The sequence below is a fragment of the Epinephelus lanceolatus genome, chromosome 2 (assembly GCF_041903045.1).
Source record: "Epinephelus lanceolatus isolate andai-2023 chromosome 2, ASM4190304v1, whole genome shotgun sequence".
Lineage (NCBI taxonomy): Eukaryota > Metazoa > Chordata > Actinopteri > Perciformes > Serranidae > Epinephelus > Epinephelus lanceolatus.
Window position 1 is genome coordinate 3,666,227 of NC_135735.1, and position 27,501 is coordinate 3,693,727.

The following is a 27,501-nucleotide window of genomic DNA, read 5'->3' on the forward strand; positions in this document are numbered from 1 at the left end:
TTTAAAATCTACCTTTTATTACAAAAACAATAAACCTTCATCTCAACTGTTGGCAAGTTACCAATAAATCATTTAGTCTCATAGAAATGAAATGTCTCACTTTGATCACCATATATTTAATAAAAATAAACATTATTGGAGGTGATAACAACAACAATGGTAAGATGTGCCTTATCTTAATCAAAATATATCAGCTTATTAATCGTTGTTGACACTGTAGAACACAGCTATGAGAACAAAAGTGTGTGTGTGTGTGTGTGTGTGTGTGTAGGAGGGAGGTGGACACATCAGACTAACACACTGGGTAAAAGGTCGCTCTGTATAATGAAGATGCTTCACATGGCTACAGAAAAATTATGCTGATGATCATGCTGATCGAATCGCCCCCCCTTCCAAAGCAACAACACAAAGTCACATGTCTTCTACAGAACAGATGAAAGTGACTACATCAGCAGACGGACACACTGAAGTGATCTGCGTTGTCAGATGAACAGAATTCACAGTGGAAATGCTGCAAAATAAATGTGAGTGTGGAGTGTTTGAGGAGGGCCATGCACGAAGCCGGTGCAGAATAGAGGCAGCGCTTCATGTGGCCACGCTGTATAGGCTGTGTGTGGATCAGTAGTGATGCTCCCATCGTTCACTGTAAGCACATTTCTCTCCTCCACACTCTGCTCGTACAACAGTCACGTCGCTTGCATCTGTCAAGTCCAAGGAGCGTCCTTCTCCGTTTCCTTTAGTCTTTTCTGTCAAGTCCTTTTTGCATTGCTTTCACTCCCTGCAGTGATTTGTTGCAACGGCATACATCGATTTAATGTGACCCTTTCTCCCTTGGTGGGCACTGACTGCTGCTTGGGGTTGGGGTTTTTTTTGGTATAGAAAGTGAGAACGTTGCAGGTCGACATAATTTTGGTTGAAGTCTCTTCAGTGGGCCAACAGGAAGGGGAGGAGCTTATGCAGGAACAGGAGAGTGATGCAGAGGAGGGGGTCCATGGTGCTCATCACACTGCAGCCTACACAGAGAGGTAGAAGAAGAAAGAAGAACATTACAGCAGTGTTCTCCAGATCACATTTAAACTAATAATGTTTTAAAAAGCGATCAATCAACAGGAATAAAAGTCAATTAGGGATGAGAATTGATAAGATTTTATTGATATCAGTGCCCTTATCGATTCTGCTTATTGGTCCAATTCTTTATTAAGTCCTCATCAATTCTCTGTGAGGATAAAAACAGGTCTACGCAGGTTTTCAGCATCAGTGCAACTGTTTTATCACCTCTGGGTCTAGGTTTAATGGTCAAAAATCACATGCTAGTCTGCCTGCAATGTGTTAATGTTAATATAAGATATTAGAGAAGGACAGAGGGAGACAGAGACAGACATTGTTTCAACATGACGTCTAGTGTTACTTTACAGTTCTCTAGTTAATCAGTGAAGTGTATGAGCTGCACTGCCGAATAGTGACATTAGATCGTCAGCTGACTCTGCAGGTCCGTCTACTAAACATCTGGTGTATGAAATCTGTTGCCAGCATACAGGTGCTGTCTCACCCTCGCATGACAGACCACAACTACCAAGTAGAATAATGATGAACTATCAATTCACCTCACACACAAATCAAGCAGCCCTGTCTGTCCTATTAGGAACCAGTTCTCAACTGGAGCCGCATCTGTCTCTGGATTCCTGTCCCTACAGCCGCACTATCAGCTCTATGAGACTGTACTTAAGGCCCTGACACACCAAGCCGACGGTCGGCCGTCGACCAAAGTCGGGCCGTCAGTGAGCGTCTGTCGGCCTAGTTTTTGCGGTGTGTCCCACATCATCGGCACATCGGCGTCTGCGGCTTTTCGGTCAATTGAGCATGTTGAATTGGCGGCGGAGCTTGTCGGTGAGAGAGATCACTCTGATTGGCTGTTCAGGTTTTATTTCCTCGCCCCTGTAGCGAGTGAATCTGCCTGTAGTGAAACCGGGGCTAACCGGTGCTTCCTCCTCAGGCTCCACTTCACTCAGCTGCCCGACAGACCCGCTGCTTCTTCCCACTTTAACCTGAATAACAAACCGGAGCTAGCTGGGAGCGGCTAGCGGAGCTTTAGCCGCAGCATGACTGGAAGGAAGCACAGCCAGTTAGCCTCCGCTAGTCTCTGAGCTAGCCCCGGCTCTCCGTTTGGATCCAACCGGAGCACCGAGCCCTGGTTTGTTATTCAGGTTAAAGTGGGAAGAAGCAGCGGGTTTATCGGGCAGCTGAGTGAAGTGGAGCCTGAGGAGGAAACACCAGGACCGTCTGGATGTAATAGTCCGTGGAGGTGCTGCGGTGCTCGGCTGCACAGATAGGAAACCCCTCAGCTGACAGGATGTACCACTCTCTCACTCCGCTCTCTCTCACGCAGGTGCAGAATGTACGTACTATTTGGCCGTCGGATGTAGTCCGTGTAGTGTGTTCAAATGCAACTGACACAGGGCGACGGAACAGTTGGCTTTCGTCGCAGCTAGTTCTTTGATGTCGGTTTGGTGTGTCAGCACCTTTAGAATCAATTAAAATAAGAAAATGTAAATGTCATCTGCTACAGTTACTGAGAAAAAAATATGTATATTCTTGTGGGTGCAAATATTGTATGTAGAGTATAACATTCATTCTGTAACACACTGCAACATGTAATTTACAGCCTGTCAGTTATATCACCAACGGTGTTTACATTTCAAAACAACACAACACTACATGCTGCACCTTCCCATTAACATTTCTAGGCCGCCCACCCGGACAGATTCAACCAACTCAAAAACATTTCACCTGATTAGACTCCCTGGCTGCTTGTCTCTCTTCAGCTGATCAACAGTCCTACATTTTATTTGTAAGGTTAGCTAAAGTGTTCTCAGATCAGTGGGTCAATAAAAGCATCAAATGTAGCTGTTGCACTTGTCGGATGTACTTTACACGAGGACCCAGCATATAAACCAAGAGATAAGAGCAGATCTTACATAAACCTGGACTCCCCCGCTCACAGCTGGCCACCACTGCTCACCTGGTAGACCGTTTATGAACCCCATAATAATCTCTCCACCCCATTACAACCTGAATAGAAATGGAAATGAATTTGTAATAAAAGGTAACAAAATAATCTACCAATGTAGGGCAATCTTATTGAGGGTGAAATACTTTTATTGAAATTGTTAAAAAAAAAAAGCAGTGTAGGAGTAAGTACAACCACACAACATAAAATCATTTTACTGTGGATAAAAAGGTAGGATGTGCTGACTGCAGTGTGTTAAGGAACACATACTGAATAAGCAGAGAGTTCTGATGGACTCAAACCATTAAAATCAACAACAGTTTGCCAATGACTGATGGATTCTTTTAAATGTCTTTTGAGATGTAAAAGGAGTAAGATCAAATCCTTCCAGCTGATATAAAACCATTTAGACTCAAACTTCACAGTGAGGAGAGGGTAAGACAATGAAGACATTTGTAAAGATCAACCTTGAAAACCAACCCGTCACCAAACAACAACTCTGAATGTGCTTCAAAGTGAGTAAATGACTTTAAAACCATTAAAAGAATATTACTCCTCTTTAGCCTCATCTCTGGTTTGAGCTCTGTGAACGGGAGAATGATCCAACTGTAACCTCGAGTCTGGGAAGAGAGGAGAGACTCGCTGGATGACACGAAACAGATTTTTGCTGTATATGACCCTGTTTGCAGCTGGTATTAACATGGGTCTAAGGTGATCCAATCACAAGTGGACAGTTCAAAGTATGTCTGTTTGCACCTAGCATAATAATGCGTCTCCACATGCGTCCTGAGTGACCACTTGTGTCCCCACTCTATCTGCAAATAAACATGTGCATCATTTATGTTTGCAAAGACCAAATGTGTCATTATTTTAAACCAGCAGGAGGTTTGTCGTGCTGTACACACACTTCAGAAATTTGTCAATTCACCTCAAGGGATAAACTGAAGGAGACTGTGGGTGGCCTCGAGGAGAGATAGGGGTTCCCCTAATGCGGGTGAGCAATAGATGGCTGCTCTCACATCACCATCACTGCCCCTAACCAATGATGCACAAGATTACTTCAGTTGCAGGAAGTCATTCCATCATCTTACAAGCTGTAGTGGATCACCTCTCTTGGTAAGTAACACACACACAGACAGTCAGTTGAGAGTTGAAAATTGAAAAGCAACATTTTTGTTTTTGCTCCCATTTTTCTCAGGTTTAAGTTAAAGATCAAGAACCTTCACATCCAGTGTCTCCACCTGCACAGAAAAACAGGAGATGTAACGACTGCACAACCGAAGACTTTCTGCGCAAACCATCAGAAATCATCTCCGTGGAGCTCTGCATGCTCATTATCGTCACCAGGGCTCTGACCTGACAGCACTTCATCATTGTAACCCACTTGTGTGTTAGGCTTGGGCGGTATCTCATTTTTCATACCCTCCTGGAATTTCACTGGTGTGTACGGTATATGACGGTTTGAGTGTGCTGCACTACCTCAAAGAAGCCACCACAGAGCCCAAGCTCCCCAGCACTATCTAACTGTTCACACTGACTAGCTAATTAATCTCAAACCTAGTCTTCAGACAGGTACTGGTGGTGGGTACTTATGCACTGATTCCACCAGAACCCAACCGGGCAACCAGGGAAATGCTCCCAAGACATTGTCTTCACCCACTTTCTCCGCCACGCTAAGTGAAAACAACAAACTGGTCGGTCTCCTGTTGAGATCAACCACTTCAGCCTACAGAGGGGATGCATGGCTCCTTTAAACTAATGTGGCCATATTCACCAGTTACACACACCAGTACTTAAAAGAAAAAAAAAATCCAAACAAATGGGTTTGCAGGTCAAACACAATGCTGCTCCATTCCAACATCCACAAAAATGAACGGGACAAAAATACCCAAAGAAAAATTTGTGGTACTCTCAAAAATCTTAGTCACAATGCTAATAACGCACTTTAATCTGTATGATTAAAGTGACTGATGTGTGTCAGGTGTGCTGCAGAGGTGTTGAAGGTGCAAAACCAAAAGCAATGATGCAGGGTGGATTGTCTGCTGTAGGAAGGGAGAGAGAGGCAACGACCCTCACATGTCAGCCAACTGCCTGATGAGGTTAACCAGGACATCTTCCAAGACAGTGAGAAGGGCGTCACATTAGTCAGTCCAATCCCCTCTCTAGCTCTAGTGGAGATTCCTGCAGTCAGCATGCCTTAACTTTCCATTTAATTCCTGGGGCCGACTGCACAAAGCACCATAAGTCAAGTTTTTCCTTAAATTCTGAGTTAAGGTTTTCTTGAAATAAAATCGCAAAGTTGCATAAAACATCCTCAAATCTTCTCCTTAAGGTTTCCTTAATTTTTTACTTAAGAATTGAAGTTTTTCTCCTTATCTTGGTCTTTTACTTAAGGAATTGCTTAAAGTTTGTTAAACCATTGCACAGAGGATGTTAGTGACCAACGTAAGGACAAAAACATAAAGTACCTCTGACCATATTTTAACCACAACATGACTGAGTTTATGTGGATATACAGGAAATTACAGCATCCTGAGAAGAGTGTTTCACGACCCGGAGAACAAAATGGACACATTAATGACACATAATTGATTTTGCACTGTAAATTTTACAAGTCAAGTTATGATTGTGACCGTCTGGGGTTGGATCACTCAACTTTCCAAAGCTGCGCTCCTCCAGCTCCGTTACAATTAATGATTGCTCTGTGGCTTTATGCAATGAGATCTTTTCAGTCAGTAACTGTTGAGGTATTTCATTTTCAAGTCTTAAGTGTCATACTTTGTGCAACCAACCCCTGGTGTCTAGGGGTGGGTTAAAAAAACTACTAGACCAGTACCATTACCAGTACCAGTACTCTAAAAGTGATACCGATACCAACAGAGTACGTCATCTAACACCTTATTTTTCTTTATTCAATACCTATCATGTGAATGGAAGCATTTAGTTGTGTAAAATGCCACCACTCATAGTCCTCCAAATAATATTTACACAATACATTTTGAAAGTGTTCAAAGAATTAAATTATTTTGCTGAATATCCAAAACTGCAGCTGCATCAAATACACCGCACTCAACTTCACACATAGCTGCTGTGGTAGTTGGCCAATAACGTGTTGCATCAAAGGACGCTTACGGTGATCTGCTGCCAGCAAAACCATACATTTTTTTCTAGATCTGGGTACAAAAACAACTGAATGCAGGTAGCGACTGACTGGAGAAGTTTTGATACAACTGGTTTATATCCATCGGTACCTTGACGGTATTGAGTACCGACTGTCAAAATTAAATTAAAGTGTGTTTATTTGTCTTTGCATGTTCAAGATTGCTGCCAAACAAACCCTGCGGGCCATTAGTTGACCTCAGCAACATGAAAAATTCTTAACTAGACACCACAAGAGTCCTAAAAACACAGGTTACTAAAATAATGCCATATGGGTACATGGGAACATATTTCTCCTGCTGCACCGAGAAGGCTGTGTACTGCAGCAGTCTCTGGAGGTGTGATAGGAAAAAGAAGGAAAATACTGCAGAACGCAGAGGAGCTTCACAGCTTTACTGACAGCAGTGTCACCTCACACACACACAAACACACACACCATCACAAACATTAGTAGATATTTTGGTTACTCAGCTCTTCTCATTGCACCCACTGGAAAAACAGTAGCATAAGGTATTCAACAGCTTCTTACAACACCACTCAGTAAACACACCGAACCATCAATATGAATTCAGACGCACTGAAAACCTGTGACATTTAAATGAAACAACATACATCCACCCTCATGTGCCACGTATGAACACACACACACACACACACACACACACACACACACAGGCCGTGCAGATGAGGGATTGGGGCAGCTGTCAGGCCACATTGTGCAGAGAGACACAGAGGTCCTTTGTGAGTCAGTGTGTGTAGGTGTCTCTTTCTGTCTCACTGTATCTCTTCTTTCTGTCCTTCCTCTCACTCTCATAGATTTTACTGCAATATTACTGTTGTGTAAGAGATATTGGAACCAGCACACATTATGAAATAATTATAATTGCTCTGTTGAGATACTGGCATTCATGGAAAAAAACATCCACCCACTATGATTTTCTATGCCTCAGAGACTCAGGTTGGTGTATGCAAATGTCCCCTGTAATAAGAGCATTTTATCATTCTAATTCATGTAGGCATTCTTAAATAATGCAGTTAATAACCCTGTTCGCTGCTTTGGGGCTGCACAATAGAAAAAAGAAATCATACTGCGATCATTGTGATGGATATGGCATTGTGCTGTGAGTTGCGTTTTAAGTGGGAATTGTAATTTTCATTTTTATGGAGAAAAAAAAAAAGATGTGAGTTTTGCCGGGTCTGTTTAACACAAGCATGTTCCCTAACATCTGGAATATAATTTGTAGGCACAGTGCTTCATCTATGATGGTACGTTCAGTCAGGAACACTCTCGTCATAGGGCGGTTATGCTTGGTGCTGAGGGCTCCACTCTTGAGATGCTCCCTGGATCACACAAGCAGCATGCTAAACCAAAAGAAAGGGAGCATGATGCAGAAACCCCCACAGGTGTACAAGAGTGGGCCCACAGCAAGACATAAAATACCTTTTTAACCTTTAAGCCATGTTTGGATTCTGAATTACAGCAGAAAGATGGAGGCTGGGGTGGAGGAGGCAAAGCTTTGCCGGCAGCAGCAGCAGCAGTGTGTGGCAGAATTGGATCACTGAGTAGGAAGCCATATTTAAATGGACCTCCTTGTTATGAGAATGGGCTCTGATTGGTGTGTGACTGATCAGAAGCAATGATCCAATCTGTGTCCTGCATGAACTTAGCAAAGCTTCATTTGTTAAACATTTGACCTTTATCAAAACAATGCATCTGAGGCAGCGTCGTCCTGATTCCCACCATCCATTCACTGAACCTAAAAGCACCTCTTCCCTTCTGTTACGACCCCCAGGAGTCAGTCATTAACCCATTAAAATAATGGACATAGCTGCCGTGATGTCACCCATTGGTTTGTGGACGCCTGTTTTGAAGCCTTAAGTTCGGCAGTTTGGTTGTAGCCTTAGTTTTTTTTTTTAATTGAAATTAGCTCTAGAAGCTAAAACCGTTTTTTGTACCAGGCTGTAAACATGTTTATATCTGCTGTTAACTTGGGCATTTTAAAGTGGAGGTCTACGGGGACTGACTCACTCTTGGAGCCTGCAGTTTTCGGTACTTCAGTACATATTAGTGTGGATGCTGCGTCAGTCTCTCAAAAGCCCCATATCCACCAAACAATCCAGTATATTTCAGTTCAGTGCACATTTTTCCATTTCCACCCTGAAAAGTTGTGGATGGTACCAACAGAACTGTTCTAGCCGTCCCCATGTTTGGTCCCCCTCTGTTGGGGTACCTAGCACACAGATCTGATACTAAAAGGTGGAGCTGTGAACGCTGCAGTCTGTTGAGTGGTCCCTCCCTCAGGGCTGAGTTGTGGCTGGTTTTATGTAACCTCTGTTCATACATTGGCAAGTCTCATATATAATAGTAACTAGAAAGAGAGAAAAAAATAACTTCATTCACTGGGTCGATGGCCGGCAACTTTAAGGTGGAACGTTTACTTGTGATGTTACTGAATGCATGAGTTGATGACGTGAATCCATCAGCACACCTTACATTTCACTGTGACAACTTTGACCATCACTTTAGTTTTTATTGTCTCTCTTGGATGACAGAAACTTTTAGTAATGAGTGGATCTTCAAGTGTTTAAAAAATATTAGTTTTGACCAGATTCTATGAACTGCATATATTTCAATTAGGGTTGTGCTGATAGAAGGGTTGTTTCACAATGTCTTTTTTAAATGACGATGCAATCGCGAGGTGTGTGGGGGGGGGGGGGGAGACAGTGCGTGTGTGGCACATGCTGACGAGATCGAGGCTGAACGAGGCTGAGTGAGAGGAGGCAGAAGGAGGCTGCTTAGTGAGAGAGCGGAGGGTGGGGGGAGGGGGAGATCAACGCCTCCGCCCGCTCGACCCTAACGCGCATGTCGCGGACCGGTGAACAAACCAAACAACACAAAGTCAGGAGATAGGGCTCACCTTCAGCATCTGATGACATTGTTCATCTGCAATTTCACTAGATGGTGATAGGGCGATAGGATATGGACAAGATTGCCCAACTCTAATTTCAATCCTCAATTGGAGGGAAAAAAAACGTTGTGGCGAGTTGTTCCTGTCCTGTGGGCTACAGCAACACTAAACCCCTGAGCTTGTCTGAGAAGGACTAAATGCACAAAGCTGCTATTTTTAAATATCCCATGGAGAGAGACTCTCACTGCAGCCTGTTCTATTTTGTTGTGAAAATGTGGGCGTGCAGCCTCGTTCTGTGGACGATAAACCAGGTGAAGACTTCCATCTGTGTCACCGCTGATGAGGAAATACAGCGAGTGCTGGACGGAGCAGTGAGTGACAACAACCCCGCCCACATTTAAGAGGACTGTCTGAACAGGCCCAGGGTCTAGGTACCATGTCTGAAGGCTTACTGCTGGTTCCAAAGGGACTGGACTGAAAGGGTTTGGTGGAAACAGAGCTCTAGAATTGTTCTGAGCCGCAGCAGGCAGCTGACCCACTGTACCCTCCCCGCTCAGCAGCAAACAGCAGACACAGTTAGAGACTAACTGGTGAACATAGTGAAGCATTTAGCAGCTAAAGAGCTTATCAGTGACTAAGCAAGGGCACCAAACCTCAGATGAAAAATGAGAATATGAGAGGCAATTTGAGACACCTGACAGCTTATCTCTCCCGTCCCAGTGCCAGCCGCCGCAGTCCCCCCCGCCTCATATTAATTGTTTCTGTCACTCAGTCAGATGACATTGCAGAAAAGTGACAGATGCCTGTTTTTTTTCCTCCTAACACTGGCTGTTATTAGTGAGGATAAGGCAGCAGAGCCCAGAGCGAGCATGTAATCTTTCAATTTTGCCACGCTTCTTAACCTTCATCTGTTGTCACATACTTAGAGCAGATCAACTTGGAGGAAACAGGGGAAAAAAACTTCTTAAGATGGATTCCTCCTCTGTCAATAGAAAAGTGTCAGTGAGCCACTTAAACTGTGTTTGATTTAGACACCAGTAGGATGTTCGGCTGACAGTCCACTCAACGATTACGGCTCAGATGTGAAAATATCAGCTCCCACCACCCCAGTATTAATCACAGGCACTTTTAGATTCAAATCTGCACCGGCTGCATGATACTCAGTCACAATCCATTTCATCTGCCGCTTCTTTTCAATTGAGAATCCTAACAAAACATTTATCAAGTGCAAATTTCACCTCAGACATCAAGGTAAGCATTTATATAAAACTGAATTCTAATTCTAGATGACAGTAATCAACAACAACTCATATAATAAATGAACCTTGATAATCAGGAGGCAAATATCATTATAATACACACCAGAGATCATTTCAATTACAGATTTATTTTCGTAATGACTCAATCATTATGCAACTTTTAATTAAAGTGGAGACAGTGGCTCAGAGCTGAGATGGTTATGGCTCAGTTCGTAGGGACTTGGCTTGGGAAGCAGATGGTGGGTGGTTCAAGTTCAACACAGTGTGGACTGGTGGTTAAAACAAAGTGCTTATTATCACTATTATTTAAAGCTAAAGTTGCAGTATGAATCAATGATTAGCACTTAGTGTGAGTTTCCTAACAGCAACAAATGTTTTTCATCCCACAGTTCAAGACACGCAGGTTACACTCCCTAAAAGTCAATGACTCCAATCACGAGTGGACGAGACCACGAGTCAACTCGCGTCATTTTGTCTGTAGAACTACTGAGTTCAGGTTTCTTCAAAATAAAATCAGTTGCACAAAACACCCTTAAGTCTTCTCCTTAAGGTTTCCTTAAAATGTTCACTTAGGTATTTATGGTTCTCTCCTTGTCTTGGTCTCTACATAAGGAATCCCTGGACTGTTACACAAAAGACCTTAGCAACCAAAGCAAGATAAAAACAAACAAACAAAAAAACTTAAGGTACCTCTGACTCTGTCTTAACTGCAACATGGCCGTGTTTATGGTGATAAATGAAAAAAATGAAAACACCCTGAGAAAATTGTTCTGCGACCAGGAGAACCCGCTGGATACAATTTTGATTTTACCCTATGAATTTGACTGAATTAATTTCAGTTGCTTCTTCCTACAGTCGTTTTCTGTTTTCTCGTATTTGGGGATCAAATTTACTTTGTAGTTTGTGCTTTCTATGATTGTATTCCTCCATAATCTTTTCCTCCTTTGACAAATATGGTTTTCTTGTCTTCTTTTCTTTTGCCCTTTCGGAAAAAAGCACTTTTAATACGCAAACTTATACGGGACGCATTTGCCCCCACATCTACCTCGCGGCTGCCGGCTGCATCCGCCTCCCTCAATACTGAACCAATTTTAAAATGAGTTGTACCCATGAGTCATACGCACACATACACATGGGGAAATAGGGCCCAGGTTGAAAAATACCGAAGTTATCCTTTAAGTGTCATACTTAAGGAGTAAACTTAGGGTATTTTGTACAACCAGTCCCAGATGTTTTCACAACACAGATGATGAAGTTGCCACAGGAAAATGTTGGCATTGTACATTCCTGAAACTATGAATACATAACACTCACACATTCCATACATAACATATCAATATGCATAAGAATATCAACACATAACAATCATATGTTTGTAAAGTGACATAATATCTAAGCTGACTTCATCTGGAGGTGGAGAGGATGTTGGATGGCATGACAGCTGCCAAGTTGCAGACCACTGTTAGAGACCAACAGACAACAAAACCAGGTGTGTATGAGCAAGTCACTGCTGTGTTTCCAGCCACTTTTTAGTCTGCAAACCTCTTAAGTGCACTTAAAACCTGGGGACAGATGCATAAAACTCTGTGTAGATTCATGACTAAAACTGTGTGTAAGCACAAAGACAGAAATGTGCATATGCATTTATAAAGCCATCCATACGCCTGAGTCTGTGTTATAAATCTGGACCATAGTCACGCTGGAAGGACAGGCCTCATTCCTACACTCACAGTACACCATACATGCAATGCTCTTAAATATTTGTTTGCATATCAACACTTGTGCCCCAATTGGGTTGTAAAACACATTAAAACATGAGTCTGACAGTGTCAGCTGAGTGCACCTATTTTACTTAACTGGGCCGAGGAGTGCATTATATATTTCTCATATTTGTGGATACGTTGTGTTGAATTAAAGACATCTGTAGTAATGTAGTGAGTTTATGAAAATGAAAAATATCTGTAGATAAAAAACACATGAAGCAATGAACCACAAGCACATTACAACTTAATGTACTGAGAGCGTCATGATTTTATGGTGAAACTTTGGGATCTTTACAAGAATTTGAAGCAGCTCTGGGACAGTGCCTGTTAAGGTTTTTAGCACCGGGAAATAAACTGAAGATAGAAATACAAAAGCAGAAAGAAAAAAAAAAAAGTCATAAAGTCGAGACAAACGTGGAGGAGGAAACCAAAGAGAGAGCAGGGCGGATTTATTTTGTTTGACTAAAGGGTCAGTGGATCACTTCACTGAAGGATTGTTTGATTTTAGCAGCACTTGAGAAAAAAAAAAAAAGCTGATTCATAAGCTACAACCGCTGAGATAAAATGTAGCTGAGCAAAGAGGACAACTCAGGATCATCGTCTGGATTAAGATCAGAGAGAAGAATTGTTCTGTGATGAGCCACTGCACTTCAGCAACATCACTTCTCTGCTTCCACCATCAGCGACTGATTTATGCGTCTCCTCTGATCAAAACAAAATGATGCCGCACATCAGTGTGTCTGCATCATAAAGTCACAGAGGTGTGTTTCTGTACACAGCTGAGTGTGTTAAAAAGCCTCCTGCAGTCACATGTGGCAGATTAAAGATAACGCCAGTCGGGTCAGATGACAGATGTTAGCGGCGGCTAATATAAAGACCTAAGTCACAAATCTCTGCATGTATTCACCATCACCATCACGAACATGATCACTCAGATATCCATCTGAGCCTGGTTTACGGTCACTACTTTGTAATTTAGACACTTAAGACTATTTTATGATCTAACAGCACAACCAGTGTGAGGTTTTATTGCGTGTGCTCACTACAACAAATAAAAAGGAGCAGGCAATTTACTGTTTACATACATTCTTCTTAAAAAAATATGCACTACGTCGGTACAACGTCGCAAATTGACTTTTTTTTTTCCTTCAACAACTAACACACGAGGTTGGGTTGAGGCAACAAAAGCTTGTGGTTCAGTTTAGGAGAAAATAACAGGGATGCAAACACTGTTCTCCTGCGTAAGAGTTGGTGTTTGTTGGGCCCGTCCACCACCCATCATGCCCAACCTACTCAGACTCACTGCCTTAACTTTAGTTCTTGTCTTGCCGCATTTCCCCCGACACCGTTGAGTACAGTTAAACTATAATGGCAACCGACCGCGTATCATGCTGATGTTAAAGGACAGCTGCCCAAGCACTGGATTTCGATGACTTCATAGTGATAGGGGGTTGGTTCTGATGTTGAAGCATGGCCAAAGGCTTGAGTTACAGGTTTATATCAATTACTCAGCATGTCTTACCTTAATTTTGTAAAGCAAACTTTGTTGTTTTTCTTGCATGCCTCTATGGTGGACGGAGAATCCAAAAAAAGATGACCATTCTTCATAAATTGAAGTAAATAGGGACCACGTTTAACAACAGAAAAACAGTGTCAAAACATCCATTTACAAACTTGCAGTATAATCCAAATCTCATTTATCCGGTCACATGTGCTAAGTACCTCCAAACACATTTTCATGAAAACATGATGTCTTTAAACACGTCAGGACAAACACGGCTGAGTAATGTGCCTGGGCAGCTGTGTGCATCTGAACTCTGCTCAAGCGGAGCTCATACGCACCTGCCATAGATTTTAATGTTAACTAACAGACGCTAAGATGGCACCTATTCATTCCAATGGATAGAATAGAAACATTTAATGACCTTGTTTGCAGTTCAAGGTGTCCTGTCAACAGTTTTACAGACGTCTTTTACAATGGTGGTCTATGGGGAAAATGTTTTTTGGGCTACAGGGAATTTTTTTGCTGCAATACTAGGAGTGGCCACTGGGAAAAATTTGCTGCAACGCTGAACTGCTCTCCTGCATGTGCTGTGTGTAAAAGTTGGTGGTTGTTGGACCCATCCACCATCCCTCATGCCCAAACTCATGACCAAAAGCATGAGTTCAGGGAGAACCGATCACATGACTGGATAGATCAGGTTCAGGTTCAGGTTACTTTATTGATACGTAGGGTAAGGGTAAACTAGTTTCGCAGTGGAGAGTCAAAACATCCATCACAGTTCGAACAATCAAAACAAAACATAACACATAGAATGAGACTTGGATTATACTGCAGGATTTACATCAGAGTTTGTAGATAGAATTTTTTTAAACAGTTTTACCATTGTTAAACGTGGCCCCAATTTTTATGAAGAATGTTCACCTTTTTTGGATTCTCTGTTCACCATGGAGGTATGCAAGAAAAACAATGTTTTCTTTACGAATTTAGGGTAACACGGAGTTGGTAGCTGACAAACAAATTTAGGTGAAGTATTCCTTTAATATGGCATTACATGGTTAAATGAAAGATTTTGGGCACAGCCATGTTTCAGTCTGTATGGTAATGCATATCTAGGGATATAAATTTTAGTTTTACTCCTTTCATTCAAGTGAATGGCTCCTTGTGCATCTCATGTGGACTTCCAGCAATGCTAATGCTAAATTAACACACAGTATCTTGCATTCTGTGCCCCCAGCTTTGACTCAGACACCAAATATAACCCAGACCGGACAGTTGCAGGCGAGTGCCAAAACGTGGTTATCCACCAAATGTTGACTGCCGTCTGCGGGAGCACACTCAGCCTTTTAAAGCTGTATCGTCCAGTTTATAAACCTCTAAAGCTGCTTTTATCTGGCTCAGTCCTAACATGCAAATACACATCCCTCTATGTCCGTTGATATGTTCCAATAAATTCACTTCTCCATAGACCCAAACCTCAAGTACAACAAAATAAATCTAACTCCTCATGACTAAACACACAACCAGTTAATTTACTCCATGCTGGTGAAATGCAGCTGGGGGCTGGTGCAGATGAGAAAGTGCTTGTATGATGTCATGTCAATCATGTGGTCCCACTTTGGCTTCAGTCAGCACGATACGAGACAAAACAAAACTATATACTGTCAGAAAACAGCAGACTAATGCAGCTTCCTCAGATGTAATGTTCAGGATTTACAATAAACGGGTCTGTCATTAATAATTGGTGGTGTATTCTGACTCCTTTCTTTGTGTGAACAGAATGGAGTTGTGCAGTGGTTGCAGCAGAAATGTACCTGTCTCATGAAACAGATTATGGTCACTTTCTATTCTCTTGACTTCACAGGCTTGAAACAGAGGGGAAGGCGAGCACAAAGAATAGTTGATATAAGCACTGCAACTGCTTTCAAATTGCCAAAACAACAAGAGGCATTAAGCAATCAGGCCTGACAGTCCAATAATGGGAGCCGAGCTTCTGACTGTGAGGTTTTATGTGCTGCGTCAGTAATCCTCCGCAACACAACCAACAGATGTAGGTTACATAAATGAACACACACACGTGGCTTCACAATGTCGTTGTTAATCACTGGTTTGGTTTTGGGCTTATATGAATGTCACGGGAGGAAATTTCCCCACTAGTTAATAAACTCGTGACAACACCCGTGCTACTGATTACACCAGACACTTTACAAGAAAAGACATTCGTCAATGACACTTTATATTGAGACATCTTAGCTTTCCCTGCTGCTGAACCATAACCAAGTGGTTTTTGTGCCTTAACCTAGCCACACATTAAAGGGATAGTTCAGGGTGTTTTTTGTTGTTCTTTTTAAGTGGGGTCATATGGGTAACTTATCCATAGACTACATTACACACAGTCGATTGCATTCAGCACGGCCCCAGTTTGGAGAATCAGGCTGGGGCCCGACACAAAAGCTATCAGTCTACTGATGTGGAGGGGTCAGCAACAAAATATACTTACGCCATTTAAAAAGGCTCTATCTTACTATATAATGACGGAAACTGTGTGTGTGTGTTCCACGTTTTTCTCCTCACTGACTTGGTCAATCCATGTGAAATTTGGCACCGTGGTAGAGGGTCATGGGAGGATGCCAATGAAGCAATATTACATCAATTGGCCAAAGGGGGGCGCTATAGCAACCGATTGAAATGGCAAACTTTGAATGGGCATATCTCATGCCCCGTATGTCGTAGAGACATGAAACTTTGCACAGAGATGCCTCTCCTCATGAGGAACACATTTGCCTCAAGAACCCATAACTCCCGTTCATATAGATTTTCCGCCATTTTGAATTTTTTGAAAAACACTTCAAATGGATCTCTTCCTAGGAAGTTTGAGCGATCTGCATGAAACTGGGTGAACATAATCTAGGGACCAATATCTAAAGTTCCCTCTTGGCAAAAGTTGGAAAACTTACTAAAACTGAGCTTCTATAAGGCAATGAATATTGCGGAGGGCGTGGCTCATCACATAAAGGTGTATAACATCTCAAGGGTTTCACCCATCACCACGCAACTTTGTAGGCATATGACCACACATAATCTGAGGGGACCCCTCCATTATTGACCCCATCAAACAAAATGGGGGCGCTAGAGAGCTCATTTCTTATCTAGGCCTAACCGCCATATGGATTTTTACTAAACTTGGTAGATATGTAGAACAGGACGCCTCAAGGTGACTGGAGAAATTTAACTCTAATTGGCAACTGGGTGGCGCTATAACAACAGAAAAATGCTTAAAAATGGCTAAAATGCAACCGATCGCTGTGGCTCCCCCTGTGGACCAATGTTAGTGTTGTTTTCTAATTTTTGGTATGACTAAGTCATGGTATGGTATGCTGTACTCAATGGGTATGGACTAGTTTAGAGTATTTTTACTGCTTCACCGTAATGTCAGTGCTTTCCAGCTGGGGAAATCAAGTTGTCAAAAGAGCTGCTGGTCGACTGCTGCCTCGTTGTTTGTGTCATTATGTGACTTTGGCATTTAAGAGTTTGGATTCACACAATGACACAAACTAACTGATGGTAGGCAGCAGTAGACCAGCAGGTCTTGTGTTCAGCAATGCTAAAATAACTGTTTTTCTCAATGGAGTCTGGCTTTGACGGAAGCATAGGTGGGGAACGGAAGACGTTAACGGCTTTTTCATCTGAACAAGCTGTCTTTGCCGCCCCCCGTCCACAGCTGTGCATTGCTTAGCTTCTGTGTGCGACTCCATTCTGCTTGTCCAAACTGACGGTGTGCCGACTGACATCTACTGTACATAACATACTGTCTATGGATAAGTACCCCATGCAACCCCACTTCAGAAAAAGAACCACAGGATGGTTTAAGTTTCAACATGTCCGCTACATAGTTACGTGCAAATGTAACATAAATGTCATTTCCAGAAACGTACTATGCCTGACAATTGAGTTAAGTCTGAACTGCGACTCAGCCACTGTGATGGAGCGAACACTTTCAGTAGCATCTTTTGTTTTGATAACATTCTGAGTGTTTTACAAATTTGAGTTTGACTATTTGATGATCGTCAATGCTGATACGCGAAAATGAACTAAATGTTTTTTATTTCTATTTTAGAAAATGCAAAACAACAGTGAGGGTGGTGGGTAACTAATGTAATCGGTGTGTTCCAGAACATCATGTAACACCAACTACTGTGGCGAGCCTCGGGCTTACTGAAGAGTACAGATACAGGAGGATGAAATCTGTGTGCAGTAATAGCAGGTCTGGATTTATTGCCACCACATGTCTGTATTCCACCGGAGGGGTTTCCTCATTATAACGCGATGCTTGGAGCGGATGCAGCTGTCTTAAAAAGCACTACGTTAATAGTTCCTGTCCTGTTTAATCTTAACACTACACTTTTTTCAGTGTCTGCAGTCACTGAGGGAGATGAGCACACGTTACTTCAGCTCAAGAGTTGAAAGACTTGTCACATTTATTTTGGCAGAACATTTTCAAACATCTGTTATAGTATTTTCTTCTCTGGCAGGTGGATCTTTGAGAGGTTCCTGTTCGTCCATAATGCACCCAAATTTGTACATATTTTGAAAGGCTGCGATCACAGTGCACTGATGGGAGTAAACAGGGGAGCAGTCCCAAGTGCTCTTGTAAGGAGGCAGGTTGAGGTGGAGGATGGGTCACAAAAACGCTGACTTTCCCCTGGAGACATGGGTTCTGAACTGTGTGAACATGTTCCTTTTCCTAAACCTAACCACGGTAACATTACATTAATTACATAACTGTACGTTAACGTCAAACATGAGGTGCTAATTTTTTGGAATATCATACGAACAGTTGTGTCTGCATTGTCATAGGATATCATATGAGCCGTTCTGAGTATACCTTGATTTGTGACTCATCCACCACCTAAACGTGCCTCCTTAAAGGACTGCTTGGGACCACTTCCTTGTTTATTCCTGTCAGCGCATTGGTCACGTGATCACAGCCTTCCAAAACGTGTGGGATGTGCAGAAATTACTGGCTCATGATTACGTGGGATATGTACAAATTTGAATGCATTACTTTTCGTAGGAAAGCGTACAAACAGTTCATGAGAACAGCCTGGATTGGAAAGTGTAACAGATTGAGTAACTGATATACAAATGGTCATTGTGTGGGTGAAGTATTCCTTTAAGTGAAAACAAGTTTTTGCATAAATTTGGAGAGGCAGATATGCTCCTACCATCATCACAAATGTTTTTACACATGCAAACAAAGTTAAGATTCACTAGGCGTCGCAGTATCACAGTATTACAGTATACCAGGGTATTTATCCCGACGATTCTACACAATTAAAAATTCAGATGCTCCTCTTTCTATTAAACTCATTGTATGAAATGCACAGCATGAGCCACTGAAGGTCAGTCTCCTGTCTTTACTGATGGAACAGGCAGCTGAGCTAAAAGTTGCCGAGACATCGAGTAGCGGAGGAATAATGCCCAGCCCACACACGCTGCATGAGCAAAATGTGTGCATCACATAACCTCTTGTTTTTTTCTTCATCCATCCGGCACACAGGACCATTAACAGCTGACTAGCAATGTCCGAATGTGGAGGAAAAAAGGCATGTTTGCTGTATCTAGCTCAGTGAATCAGAGTGGTGACTGTTGGAGCAGTGGACTAACTGGATGAGTAACAGGAGAAACCAAGGCGCACTCTCATAGCGTCATTTGTCGTTAAGCCTGGTGAAAGATCAGAAAGGTTTGAAGGTATAAAATATGTGATACTGCCCAAGCCTCGCGTTCACTTTATCAATTCAAAACTGGTAACTGTCATATTATAGAAAAAGGTAAGATAGATCAAACGCACGTGTGTGCACTTGTACTGACTCTATCTTTCAAATATAAAACAGAGACACCGACAGTCTCTGCAGACATCTCTAATAATAGGCTCCACATACATGTAGGAGCAGTGCTGATGAAAGTCCTCTCCCTGTGAGAAGCCTTTGAATAACTGATCAAAGCAGGGAAACAGTGGACTGATACTCCTCTGAAATGACACAGCAGACTCCAGCACACACTCACACAACAGCAGAAAGGATATCACCTCTAATACCTCCACCGCCTCTGTCATTTACAGACATAATGCCAGCTCACAGAGATATAAATGTTGGAGTGAGCCAGAGCACAGACGTTTGGTTCTGTACGTGTCTCAGTCCTGCACACAGCATCTGTCATACAGTCCGTGGGGCTGACTGACTGCTCTCTGCATCAGCAGCACGGCTGACAAGACTCCACTAGACTTCGATGAGTTTTAATTATTCACAAGTGCGCTTCATCGAACAGAACTGGGGCAGGTAGAAGAGCTATGGGGAGGTAGATTACAACTCTCCACCCCCCCACCGCCTTCTCTCATCCTTTCCCGAGCCATCTGCCAAGTGGCTGGCAGAGGAAGTCATAAATAGGTGTAACACGTTCATACATATGTCAACAAAAATGCTCCCCTGATTTAAAGAGATTTGACAAGTGTGACGGGGGTGTGGCAGCATCACATGAATAGATGATGGAGAGAGCTGAGCCAGGCGATCACACTCATTGTCATGCATACAACACGAGACGACACATACAGTATGTATGATACAGAAATATTCATGCTGTCACATGGAGGGGTGCCAACAAATCTGAATATTTCCTTTTTGCAACATGGAAATTTTTTTGTGTGTGTTTGACAAAAGGTGATATGACAAGATGTCATAAGTTGTGCATAAGAAGAAGCGTGTAGAAAATGTGGCAGAACAAGGATAGTGCTCAAGAGAGTCACAACGGGTGCACAATAAGTATTAAAATATGGACATAACTGGGGTTGCAAGGAAACCTTCCATGGGAATTAAAGGAAATGAAATGGAAATATGGGGGTTATCAGCTCAGGCTCTATTTACCATGTCATTAGCTGACAGAAACTAACCATTTGCTCTGTCATAAGCAGACATAATCCATTCATTTGCCAAATAAATAAATTAATTTGTCAAATACACACAATGTGAAATGTGCCATGTGGTGAGAAGGGAAAGGTACAAATTCAGGGTTTTAAGTCCACAACCATTTCATTAAAATCATGTTTAACAACTAAGAATGAATGGAAATAGATTAATTAGCTCAATCAGGCCCCAGCTGACAACAGTAACAGCTAGCTAGCAAAAATTACCTGAGGGTGTTAGCAAGTTATAGACCGTCTGCTTTGCTATCTGCTGGTTAACTGAAATATCATATAAAGTATCAAATACTTTAACTTGAGCAATGCAATCCAAACATTCATGAAATCATGTCGACATTTAGCTCTCACAGTGTTGAACAGTAGTGCTGGCAGTAGTGTGGGCTGAACATGTGATGGGAGAATGTACTGTGCATTCAGTAATTTTACTGAATTGCTATTTAATGGGATGTTGGTAAATAATCTGTACATGAGATGGGAAAGTGTGCTGCTGAATGCATCTACCCTTAGAAATCTTCCAGAAATGTACTGCTGATTTTGCAACCCTTTGTAACCCTAAACATAGCACACACAATGTTGCAGACAAAACTTCACCACAAAATCAAAATAACATATTTTTCCTCTTACCCATAGAGCTATTTATCAATTTAGATTGTTTTGATGTGAGTTGCTTCTCTCCAATATAATGGCACTAGATGGCACTCAGCTTGTGGTGCTCAAAGCTCCAAAAAAAAAATATTTGAAAATGTAGAGAAGGAAGTGTGCATCTACTGCTAACTCACCTAGCACCACTGAGCTAGCTTATGTTACAGCTTAGCTCAGGAGGACTCCATTAATGTTTACAACTGTCACCGTCACAAGTATGAGCCTCTCGTCCATGAGCAGACGCACACTTCCTTCTGCAGGGTGATACAGGTGGCGGGTGTAGTTCGGTAGAAAGAAAATAGTTCCTACATGGAACTGCTCACAACGAGGTCTGTGGATTATCTTGAGTAACCGGGTCATGGTTTCTGAAGAGACATTGCTGTTGAGTTTTTCAAATGATATCTCCAACACTCGACAACTCACACCAAAACTATCTAGACTGATAGATAGCACTAGAGGTAAGAGGAAAAATATTTAGTTTTGATTTTAGGGTGAACTGCCCCTTTAAACATCCTCCTACACACTGGCCAAATGAAAGACACAAAAGTGAATTATAAATAATTCCAGAATATTTGCATAAACAGTTATAATTGTAAGTGAGCTGTGTCCAATATGACATGGAAGTTAGACTCCAGACTTGTCAAGTACGCAGCTCCCCTTGAATAGGCTTCAAGGTTTAGTGGCAGGTGTAATTGATGAAAAGACTCCACAATGACTGTCAGACTGAAAGATCCTCCACAACAACACGAAGACAAAGGGTCCCTGTCAGACAGAAACAACAGCACATTCGCTCAGATTTGAGTTACTAAGACGGATGAACCTTGAGACAGATGCAGACCGACACAGCAGCCACATACAGTCTGCTGAGCTGTCTGTAAATCTCAGGTGGATCCTCCCCTCTACAACCACTGAGGGGCACTGTGGCTCTGTTTCCCCTCCACCCTCTCTCCAACACACACTCACCAGCTCCGAGCTGCTGCCGGAGGATGGCTGCGTTCCCTGGCAGCGGTGAAGCTGACGACTTGGCCACCGAGGTGGTGGTGGATGAGATGGACGGGAGGAGGCCGGGCTGGGCCTGCTGAGGCACCAGGTGCTTCCCCTGCCCTAACCTCGGACCTCCTGCCAGCCCCTGGCCGGGCTCTGAGGTGGCCCTCCCTGCTCCGCCCCCTCCCAGAGCCGTATTGGTATTCCTCAGAGGCCAGCGGTTCTGGATGTGCGACACTGCCTCCTCGGCCACCATGCCATCACCCAGCGCAACGTGCAGCGTGGCGTGAACCGTAAATTCCTGAGTCTCGTCGGCCCACAGGTCAGACACGCGGCACTCGTACACCCCCTCATCTTCTTTCTTCACCTTGGACAGGCTGAGGCGGTGGGAGATGGCGTTGCCCTGAACACGCACAGTCTGGAACCGAGGCAGAGGAAAAAGGAAACACTGAGACGTGACAAATGGCAACGCTTGAAAAACTACCAGTTTAAGCACACATTAATCATCAGCTTAATAAGAGTAGCTCCATGTTTTATGAGTAGAGGTGGAGGCACAGGCATCAACAAAAGCGCCAACTCATGATCCTGTATTAGCTGCTCAGCAGACCTAGACATTAGTTCTTACAGAGCTTTAATTACCCCTAATAAGGTACACTTAAACAGCACAAAAAATAAAAATAACACACACACACACACACACACACACACACATCACCACAACTTATGCTGCCACGGTGTGTTTAACACCATTTTAGAGGTCTGAGAACATGAGATTAAAACATGTCTGAGGAAACTGGGGCAGCAGAAATCTTAAGTGAATAGTAGTCACAGACTAATCCATCATCCATCAGTCGATCTGAATGACAAATGTCTATAAAAATGCATTCAAATTATTTCCGGAACTAAAGTTTTGAAAATACCAAGATCCAATTTCAATATACCAGTAACAATTATAAACTAAGTTCACGTTAACAGAGCACAGAAGAGACTACACCACATAAAAACTTTCTGGTTCCCCCAAACACCCAGTGAGTGAAGCTGTTGACAGAGAGTGATGCTGTGTCTCAAATCAGATACTGCTATACTTAGACTTGCTATTCTGAGTCAAGCTGCAGCCTCCAGGGCAGAAAGATGAAGCCAACACAGAGTGCCAAAAACTGCAGTTCCTCTAATGGCCACTTGAGGCTGGCTCCAAGAGTGAGTCAATCCCCATAGACCCCGATAAACATGTTTGAAGCCTGGTGAAAAAGGTTTTGGTCTTTATGGCTAATTTCCCTGTTCATGACAGCTGTATTGTGGGTACATTTTTATATAACTCACCCATTTAAATCTTATTAAGACTTAAAGTTTCACATCACTAAGGGCGGGCTGCTTTACGTGACAGGCTGTCTGCCGATAGTGTCCTCAGCTTCTCAATCAGAGCCAACCCTCACTCCTCAACAGCGCCACCCTGTCGTCCAAATATGGTCACTTCGGGCACCAAAAAATCAAGTTGGCAACAGCCAAAATGCCGAACACGAGGATTCCACAAACCAATGGGTGAGGTCACATTAGCTAAGTCCATTATTTTGACAGTATATGTCTGTCTGGCAAAATGCATGATATTGGATTTTTCGCTAATATCCGCTATGACGATATGTAACGACTAATTTAACCGATTACCAATATCGAATATAGTCTCTTCTGTAGTGGAATTAACATCATATTATGTGTGCATACTCTTATTGTGACAGCCCACCAGCAGATGGAAACATAATATAGAATACTTTGTTTGTTTTTTTTGGCTTAATTCTGTCACAGTTTGGTACTGCAAACAATGTAGTCTGAGTGGGCGGAAGTTCGCTGTATAGATCAGCCTCTCATTGGGCGGAATGAGCCACCTGCTGAAGTCCCGCCCTTCCACCTCCGGTTGCAGTTTTCATACACGTCCTTTACTAACTTTTGCTGTGTTTGATCTTGCGGGGATGTAGCCATTTTTCTGCCATGGTTCGTGTCCTGTAGGCGATATTTTTGTGGGCGTGTTACACCAAAACCTGTTTCCCCCCGGCAATATTTTTGCAAGCACACCGTTGCTGTGGCACCGCCCAGAACGATTGTGATTGGTTGAAAGAAATACAAGCAGCCGGGGCGTTTTTTTCTCCAATCTTAAAGTGAGAGTCGGCCCAGCCAGACCTTTCTTTTCTTGAGAAAGGTCTGGTGAGCGAGACTACAAACAATATAACCAATGCTAACCTCAGCTTGCTAGCCAGCTAGCCTTAAAAATATCGCAATATTATTTCTTAGCCATATCGCCCAGCCCTACACTAAACTGTTGTCACATAGACACTATTAATTTAAAATTTGGTAGCACAAACAATAACGTGAATGCTGACTTAAGCTTGCTAGCTAGCAATCTAGTCTTATTGACGAGCATATATTCTGGCAAGTGACAATTGTTCGTCAAATGTTGGTGATAATGCTCCGCCTGGTTGCAGCTCGCTGAGCAGAAGAAGAAAAGCTGCCAAATGTTGCCATCTTTATTCCGTGATGCGCACAGTGGCCGTTGTTTGATTTGAGACAACACCACCCTGTCACTATGAAAGAAAGTACATAGTGTTCTACATGTACTAATGGAAGTATCTGATTTGAGAGACAGCTTGAGTGTCAGGTGTACCAGCCATTAATGAAGTCATGTCATCTAGGATAGACACAGAATGTGTTTCAGCCTTAAGCGAGGAGCGTGTCTGTCACAGGCAGGACTGTCACATTCTACCTTTTCATCATAATGCACTCCACCGTGTCAGGTTGGTCTTTTCTTTCTCCTAAGACATACTAAGTGATGCTCTGTCAAATTAATGCGAACATCATTTATCAAATGAAACTCCTCTGTGTGGTATTTAAAAATAAAAGTCTGCTAATCAGCACTCTTGAGGCAGGAGGGTGGACACTTACACTTATTTTTGTGGCTTCCCTTGGAACGACCTGAAAAAAGGAAAGCACCGTGAGTCACATCATGTCAGCAGCATGATTAGCAGTGAGCAGAACATCAGCTATTATATGAGGAACATTACGGGCAACTATAACACAAGGTTGATATTTCACTTGGTGAGCCGAGCAAACAGCATGAGCAGAGCTGTTGCATACATTTCTCAAAGACGCCATTGATAACCTCTCTGTCTCTCCCTCGTCTTCTCTCTCTGCACTTTTTACCCCTGCTGCATGTTTTAATGTGCTTAAACCGCAGAGGAAATGCCACAGATGTGATTGTCCCTGACTCCTCAGACAACTGAAAGAGACTGATTTGTCATGCTGAAGGGAAAAGTAATTCCCACCGCGTCCTGCCACAATATCCTATCATGGCGGTTTTATGCAGCGGACCTGAGAGGAATGTAATGGTGTTGATAACCAACAAGTGCCCTTTCAGCAGTCAGAGTGGCATCGCCCCTCGTCCTGAGTAATGCACGGGATTAATGGCTGACAAAAGCAGGAGATTCAAACACTGGTGACTGCTACTTTAAAAATGCAGATAGATGCAGGAGATCAAAGAAACTGTGTGCACCAGGCTCATGTCAAGAATTTACAGATATCTGCAGCCTGTGGATTTACAAACACGCTGAAACATATAGAAATGTTGATCTCTGGCAGATTTACATGGTTGAACTGCAACTGACATCTATGCATATTATCCATTTTTAGCTTCTGTGCTTAAGATGATGTCCAAAGACTACGTGCAGGTCATGGAGGGCACAGCAGACTGTCACTACACACGCTTGGACCTGAGTTATGTGTAATTAACTAATGGTCTTGGTGTCGTCGTCAGTGTTGCAGCTACCTTGGCTCTGCTGGCCGGGGCACTGATCTGCAGCTCATGAGGCAGTTCTTTAGGCACGTCCTCCTTCAGGTACCACCACTGGATCTCCAGAGACATGGGCGCTGAGCTGACAGCCTTGAAGGCGCAGGGCATCTCCACATCCTCTCCCTCCCCCACACTCACATCTTTAGGGACTTCAGTGAATGCAGCTTTGGTATATGAAGAAGAGAGAGAGGCAAGACACCAGAAGCACAGATTAATGAGCGAGTAGGTGTGCGTAAAACACCTTGCATAAGCCGAAAAGCATCCAGAGTTTGGCCATCCATTCTCCTGCCATCATGCAGACTCTCTGTGTTTAAGCCCTCCTCCTATAGTCCCCATTAACTGTGATTTATAGACTGAAATGGTTTTACTCGAGCACCTGTGACCTACAATCTGCCTCAGGCTGTGTTTGATCAAATAATGGAGAGTAATTCTCCATCCATTTCATGCTGCTGTGATGTGGGAACAGCTGGATCATTCTGTTATTCATGTTTTATTACAATTCTTCAGCTATTTTATTCTACTTTTTTACAGAAATAACTGCTCAGGCTTTGTTCCAACACCAGCAGGAGATGTTTAATCCTGCACACAGCTGGGATTTATTTTGAACCGTAGCTTTTTAAAAGCCACAGCGTCAAAACATGTATCTCATTCCCCATTTGCCTCCTCTCTTGGGTCTCACTTACCATTTGCACAAATCATAAAGGGCGAATTGAGAATGAAGTAATAAAGGAGGCTGTATAGTCCCGTGTTTTCCATGTCACAGTCAGGCTCGTCACACTCAGCACGGACATTAGACGGTCATTTGACCTGGATGTGTTGCGTCCTGTTACTCAAATAACTCCAAATATGGGCATAGAAGAAGCAGAATCCAGAGGCAGCCGCAGCATCAGCCAGGCAACATGTACAATCCGGAGGTGAGCTCGAGCATAATTAAAACCACATCTCAAGAGCTGGAGTAATTCTGCAGCGAATAAGTCAAAGAAGTAATTTTAATTCCCTCAGTGAACGCGGAGCCTTCTTTATTCCCCAATGAGCGTCGTCTGGAAGTAGAAACCGAACTTCCCGGTTAGTGGCAGAAACCTGCTCTTCATCATCACCCCGCTTCCCTGGCGTAGGAAAGCTCTCCCGGGCTCCGCTCCAACACCCATCACATAACCGATCCTGTGTGTGAGAGACAGCGCCGCAACAGCACCAGTCGGAGAGGAGACGCGGAGGACAACTTCTCCCTGATGCTGACAAACACGGATGATGTGTGGGGAGAGCCGTGCGTCTGTCCTTTCCTCTGTGTTGGTGGATCCCCCTCTCTCGTCTGCCAGCTGTCACCGACCTGGAGCCTTTGCGCGGATTGGTGTGCGTCGCGAGCGCATCGCGAGGAGGCGAGAGGTCTCTGGGCGCCCTCCCCCCTCTGCGCTCCCTCCCTCTCTCTCCAGTGTGCCAGTGTCATGTCTTCTTCTCACTGCTGCTGG

General features: G+C 43.2%; 1 protein-coding gene across 2 annotated transcripts; it reads right to left on the reverse strand.

Moving 5' to 3' along the window:
• Positions 1–27,501, reverse strand: vstm2b (V-set and transmembrane domain containing 2B). 2 transcript variants are annotated; one of them, XM_033617217.2, is made up of 5 exons: positions 26,719–27,501; positions 26,012–26,199; positions 25,132–25,161; positions 22,180–22,618; positions 1–1,013 (listed from the first exon to the last, which is right to left on the reverse strand). In XM_033617217.2, the coding sequence occupies exons 1-5, from the start codon at positions 26,789–26,791 to the stop codon at positions 925–927; spliced, it is 819 nt and encodes a 272-aa protein (XP_033473108.2). In that variant the 5' UTR covers positions 26,792–27,501; the 3' UTR covers positions 1–924. The 2 variants fall into 2 exon arrangements, with proteins under 2 accessions (XP_033473108.2, XP_078029590.1); XM_078173464.1 differs by lacking the exon at positions 26,719–27,501.